Here is a 6,666-nt window from a genome sequence, read left to right on the forward strand (position 1 = left end):
TATTAACTGCTCGAGTCCAAAGGTGCATTATTGATAATAACTTAATGAGATAAATGGAAATTAAATACGAGTTTGTGACTTTCAACTCAAGGATATGAAGAGATTATCGTTCAACATAATTCAATTATGCAACGCCTGCTAATAATTTTGCATTCTCTCTCCTCCTCGCTTCTCTATGCTTCTGTAGCTTATCAACAAAAACGTGAATTTGTATTCAAATTTGTTTCACGGTAATTTAGTGTCTGAGAGTGAGGCAGGGAAGGGAAGGTGGAATGAAATGTCTTTGTTAATTCTTGATAATTATACCAATTTAAAATGTCACTGTTATGAATGAAGCTTTGAACAATTCAGTAGTTTGAGGAGGAAAGATGTCCGCTCTCATTTGGCAAAAATAATGCAAATGTGCCTCTATGGCGATTGTTTGGTTTTAAACCAAACGAAAAAGGAGCGCCAAAGAATGTGAACAGAATTATTTGTAAAATGTGGATCCACCACAAATCTCCGCTCCCATCTCAACAGTTCGGATGCTGTGTTTACAAAGTGATGTTGCGACTACGTATTTGATTTGATTGAATGCTGCGGCATAGTGTTTTCTTGTAGCACAGATATAAAGTCAGCAGCCTGAATGGGTTATGTGCGGTTACCAACTTTCTCCCAAATAGGGGCCCAAAAAGAACAAGGTGACTCTCCTGTGTTTTGGAAACATGCCAGACTCAAGACGAAGCGCCACTGAGCTTAACAACAGTGGACAGTCGCTGCTGTTGTAGGTGAGGTCCTGTTTAACCGTATGTGACAGTCGGCCTGAATGTCACCAAGAATGCATCGATACAACTTGCACCTTCGCCTTAAGTGGCCTTCTTGTTTATTTCTGTGGACGCATGCGGAGTCAAAGGTCATTCTCACCTCCATGGCCGAATGATAATTCCTGAGGGTATAACATAGGCTAGTCTTTCCTCTCTCTGTCCATCCCATTGTTCAATGTAGCCGTATAGTCTTTTCTTCAACATATATTTGCAGGTTGATCTATATTTGCACATGATAAATAGATGAAATAACACCGGACATTTCCAAAAGTTCTTTGTAGTTGCAGGAGCTGGAGTAAGGCCAGGTAAAGCTTCAATAATGTGTTTCTCAATGATTTCATCAGCAATAACATGCTGGGTAATTAACTAACATTTGCTTCTTAATTAATTGAAACGCTGTCTCCATTATGTGTTCAGTGTTAATGATATACAAAAGCAAAGGTTTGTAGGATGAGTACTGTGCCTGTGTTCATAATGCTCTACCGTTATATTAAGCTGGTGTCATTTGTTGTATATTAAATACCTGTAATTGTTTTGGGGTTTTCTTTTTGTGAAAATAGTCAGTAGCATTCAATACAAAAATAAGTATTCCACATTAAATATACAAAACTATAAACAAATTATTGAAACTATTCAAAGAAATGAAAATTATTTAGTCAACTGACATGTAATGACGATTGCTGGGAAATATGTATGTTGACGTTGTCCAATGTCTAGTCTATATTTGATCATGTGACGAGACGATACAATGACACAAGATCTGTCAAGATCAGGCGGCAACCTCCGGTTCTGAAAAGTGAAGCAAATGATACATTTCCTTAAAGTTGCATTCTCTCTGCTGGCCATCAGAGGGCGACTCCTCTGGATGCAAAAAGAAGTCTGATTGAATAGACTTCTATGAGAAAATGACTCTACTCATTTGATTTATTACCGCAGCAAAAATGTGATTTTGGTCTCAATCGTTAGTTTTGAGTTTTCTTCAATACAGCATGAGGTTCATTTTCTAAATTCTGGTCCCATTTATAGTAAAAGAGATATGGTTTAGGGCTTGGTTACCGTGTGATTGGCAGGTCACTGTGATTGACAGGCCTCGCTGCTGCAGCCTCGCTACCACGCTCATCAATGCAATTGGCTGCTAAGATGACTTTAACACTTAGCTGTAAGGTTGACCTTTGATTATTGAAGCTAACTGTGTTAACAGCTTCACACCAGAAACCAGATGCAGGAAGGTTGCCTCTCAGGGTGTCGCTCTGCAGCATGTGTTTGTCAGTTCCACCCGTCACTCCTCCGCAGTCCAAATATGGTCAGTTCCGTTCACTGGTTGCAAAAAAAAACCAAGATGGCGACGGCAAAAATGCCAAACTTTAGGATGCATAACATTTAGGCTATATGGCCAAGACTGACAGCACATCTGCAAACTGAGCGGGCAGTCATTGATTTTAGATCCATTCTTTAAAACATAAAAATAGCAGGAAGGAAAGTCAAGAGAAAAGAACAGGAGGAGAAGCTAGTAAAGCACTAAATTAAATTCCTTTGGCTTTTGTTATAAGTCGCCAACCCATGGTGTGTGTGCTTCATGACATAACATTAAACTTACTAACTGTTATTCCTTCTTTTAAAGAGCGTCGCTTTAAGTTATCAGGTTGTTCAAGTTGTTTAACTTTGACACTAAACTGTCATCATTACATAACCATTAACAATCAATTACATGAATCGGCAGACAAATATTTGAGCACATGCACGTACGTTTGTTACATGGAAATGTCATTTTCCACATAACAAAACATGCAGTCTAATTGCGAATGCAGTGCTCACACGACGTCCTCCAATCGCCTCCTGAGACGAAGTCTTTCAATATCAGCCAGACTGGAGAGTAATTGGCTTTGGATTTAATCTCACATACTGGATGTGCTTTCCATCAAGATGTGTTCCTATAAATTATTACCAAGCAGACAGTCATCACTGCAGAGCATCATGGAAAAAACTAATCCCCGTCATATCAGTGTTTATGTGTCGAGAGAAAAAGTACAGCGGGGTGAACACAATTACAGGAAAAGTACAGCAAATTACAACCTCAACATTATCTGTCAAAACATCACCTTTCTGACACACTGTCAGCAGAAATCGATCAAAGTGTTTTTGCAGGGGTTTTAACTGAAATACTGTGCAGGCATTAAATGACAGAGTGGATTTGTCTATTCTAAGAAAAGACAAGCCTTCTTGGAACAATATATACGCATACTTTATTTAGAAAGTCAACACTGAACAATCAACAATGCGGGTATTGACAAGCAAGATGTCAGTTTCTTTTCAGAAAGCAGCGATTCTGGACTTACAGCTCGTGCAGGAGGTGGGTGTCCAGTGACCAGGACTCTGCAGGATTCAGGACTCCCTGCTGTGCACTCACTTCAGCCGCGTGGCAACTTATCTCAATGCCCACTCTAAAAAAAAAGGCTAAAGAGGGCTTCACATTGTCTCGGGCGTAGATACATCCATAATTTACAGCATGGCAGTGAGAAGTAGAGGTAGCCAGCGGTGTCCATTGTTAAATTGACTGTATTTAATATTGTGACGTGTAACTCATTTGGACATAAGAGTGCAGTCTGTTCATGCTTCGTAGTCTCTGTTCTATGGAGCTGCACGGGCAAAAACTGTGGTTTTAGTAACAAATATAAAGTCTTAACATCCATCCTTGCAAATGACTTTAATATCACCAAATACTATTAGCAGCAATTTAATCTTATAAACAGAAAGCTTAAAAAAAAACACACACTCCAATAGTTTGTTTTAAACCACCACAGTAACGTGAAAAAACAAAGAGTTGTGTGAATAACAGTCTGCGTCCTTCAGGTTTGTACCTCTACGCCGGGGTCACGGTGGGTAGAAAGCGCTGTCCACACAGTGTACATGTCTTTCAGGAATGTCAGAGTGGTGCAACGCCTCCCTGCTGGGAATCTGTGTCAAGAGCTCCACGTCTTCATCTGAGGTAGAGGGATGAGTGAGGATGATCCGCGGGATCTGTCACATGATTGCCACAGAGGGAAACAGGATTGAGGACGGAAATAAGCACATCTTCATGTGATACGATAAAAAATATATAATTTTAGATTTTTGCAGGATTCTGTAACTCAAGGTGATATAGCAGGTGGTATATACTATTGAGGGATGAAATGTGCTTACTGTCATTGTGTGTTTACCCCCTTGAAGGGAATTATTTTTCATCAATGCCAGTTCAGACAAAGTCCTGTTCAGCCCGCTCTCCAAATCCGGCTGAAACACAAAAAGAATGACTTACTTTCAAGGCGTAATCCAGTTTTAAAATCGTATTCTGTTGGTGCTGTGATTACCACCTACAATGCCATTGCCGTTGCAGACAGCTGCCTCGACCTTCTTGGACAAACAGTCTTCAGCGCTCTCCATCGCGGGCTGCTTGCGTCTATTGCCTCCGCCGTCCTGGCTGCACGGCTGTCGCCTGGTCACCTCCCGAGGATCCTGCGGCTCCTCTGGGTCACAGACCTCTCGAGGTAGCAGCCTCTCTCTGAGCACTTTCATCTTGACGCAGCTCCCAGCATTCCTGAGGGCGCCGACGGCTTCGTGGTGGGTTGCCCCCTGCATGTTGAGGCCGTTGACCTGGAAGGACATTGGTCACGTTACACTTTCAGGGGTCAGTGAGAGTAGGAGAAGGGGTCAGGGGTTAGGGCGAACACACATATAGGAACGTAGCACATGTGTTCCCACTACAGACACCGATGAGGATTTCTAAATCATCTTTGATTCATCTAAAGATTGTTTTTTATTTGTCGATGACATATTGGCTTTATCATGGAGGGGAGTCCCAGTTGAGTGTCCTTTGCTGGTCTTATGATGCCCTCCACTGGTCACGAGAGGAACACCATCAGGAACGTTTTTTAATGATATTCTTACAGCCAACATAAAGTGCATGTGATTTTTCCATTCAGTCAAGAATTTTTGTATTTATATTTAACAGTTGGAAAAAGGAAATAATTAACAGTGATTAGAGCAGGAGAAAACACCTACCTCCAGCAACCTATCTCCAACGTGGACCCCTGCCTTTTCTGATGCCCCCCCTTGATTAACTCTGGAAATATAAATGCCCTGAAAGGAAATAGACACATATCGTAAATAACAGTAAAATTAACAATGTGCTCAACGCTCTTTCTGTTGGTAAATGTGCATGTTTCACATTACTGCTGCACATCATTATGAGCATGTGTGTGCTCTTCCGCATCAGCACTTACCTCGTCATGGTCTTTGTAAGGCAGAGAGCCCTTCCCACCAGCAATACTGATTCCCAGACTACCACTCTGGCCAGACACTTTGACCTGTAACTAAAAGGAAAGTGTTTTGTTACACATAAATTGCTAGAATCTACATACAATTTAGGCCTGAAAGGAGCAATAAACAGTAGATTAAGTAATAAGCCAATGGAATTTCCAGTAGCGCCTAGATCAACCCCACAGAGATGATTGGATATTTAAGAAAGACACAGCGTGCAGTTACTCTTAATGGCACTTGGGCGACGAATGCTTCCTGAGGAAGGGTCTTCTCCGTCACTAAAGAAGACTGCGGATGCCCTATGATGGAGGAGATGGGGGCAGCGTCTCCATGGAGACCAGACCCTGCATCAACAGCTCTGCAATGCTGGGACTTCCTCCCCTCTCTGGTTTCACGATGGCGAAGCCGCCGTGGTAAGGCGTCGTTCTCTGATGGCTGGACTGCACCATCCTGGTGATAAGAAATAATTCAAGGCTTTTTTTTTGAGTGAGCGAGAAACAACGGTGGAGAGGGATGCTGCACTTGAATTCACTGACGAGACAAAAGCAAAACGAGGGATGAAAAAAAGGATGAAACAATAGCACAAACAAGCATCAGTTGGCCTTTCTTGACACATAACGATGATGAATCTAGAATAAGTGGAAACCGGAAGTGGAAGTGCAGTCGATGAACCCCATTTCATCAGAAATCAAGACAAATAACATGAACCGTCTACAATACCTAAACTGGAAAAACAGACCTCGTCAGGTTGCTCAGCTTCCTCTGCGTCCTTCTCTGCACCGGAGCAGCGACCACACACACTGTTGCCGGCCTGGAACGGTTGACACTCTTTGCTTAACGACCGGCTGAAGCCTGGGACGGCCCAGTTTTGGCTACTGGTCCAGAGGGACGGGTTAGTATGAGGCTTTCTACACTCCTGGAGATAGTCAGAAGACACCGGCCGTTGCTGAAAATTACATTTCAAGGGGGAACTCTTGAAGGAAATATGTGGTGATAGAAACTGACGGATCAGTGGTGGATATGTTTGATGAAAGGCAGTACATACGTCTCTAAGCCCATCCTTGAACTGATCTCGCACTTTGAGCAGCTGATAATCAATGTAGTTGAGACAAACTAATAAAAGCCTGCTTGACTATCTAGATTGCATGCTTGTGTTGTGCACCAAGGGGTACCAAAACAGTCATTACTGCATAGTGTAATTACGCTACTGGCTTTGTGTCTCTTTCTCCGCCTTTTTGCCAAAATGTGTCATCTGATGCATCTTGAGAAGGCGGCAAAGAAAGAGAGTGAAGGATGCCGCCATGCTTGAAATGCTGCAGGCCATCTAAAAGCATCGCTATATTTGTTAGTACAAACAGTTTAATACCTGAACACCAGTGATGCCAGTAACCCACATTTTCTGGTTCCATTTGAACACCAACTAAAGGTTAAAGTCAAATTAAGGTGCAGTTGCCATGAACAATAACATATACAGTATATATAATATTAAAGCATGCCAGCATCCGTACAACAGGCAGCACGTGCAGCGTGGACAAGTCAAATGTGGCACATGCTGGCAGAGCGTTAC

The 6,666-nt window shown here is 42.2% G+C and overlaps 1 protein-coding gene across 1 annotated transcript; it reads right to left on the bottom strand.

Annotated features, from left to right (window-relative positions):
• Positions 1-3,071: 3,071 nt before the first annotated feature.
• Positions 3,072-6,495, bottom strand: LOC311020709 (protein scribble homolog; the record flags this gene model as incomplete). The annotated part of the gene is made up of 8 exons (XM_084020919.1): positions 3,072-3,821; positions 3,984-4,073; positions 4,158-4,433; positions 4,842-4,919; positions 5,063-5,152; positions 5,325-5,549; positions 5,839-6,099; positions 6,466-6,495. 8 exons carry the CDS (start codon positions 6,493-6,495, stop codon positions 3,675-3,677), a joined length of 1,197 nt encoding a protein of 398 aa, XP_083877045.1. The 3' UTR covers positions 3,072-3,674.
• Between the last annotated feature and the right edge of the window lie 171 nt (positions 6,496-6,666).

The sequence above is a fragment of the Eutrigla gurnardus genome (assembly GCF_963514095.1).
Source record: "Eutrigla gurnardus genome assembly, chromosome: 11".
NCBI lineage: Eukaryota > Metazoa > Chordata > Actinopteri > Perciformes > Triglidae > Eutrigla > Eutrigla gurnardus.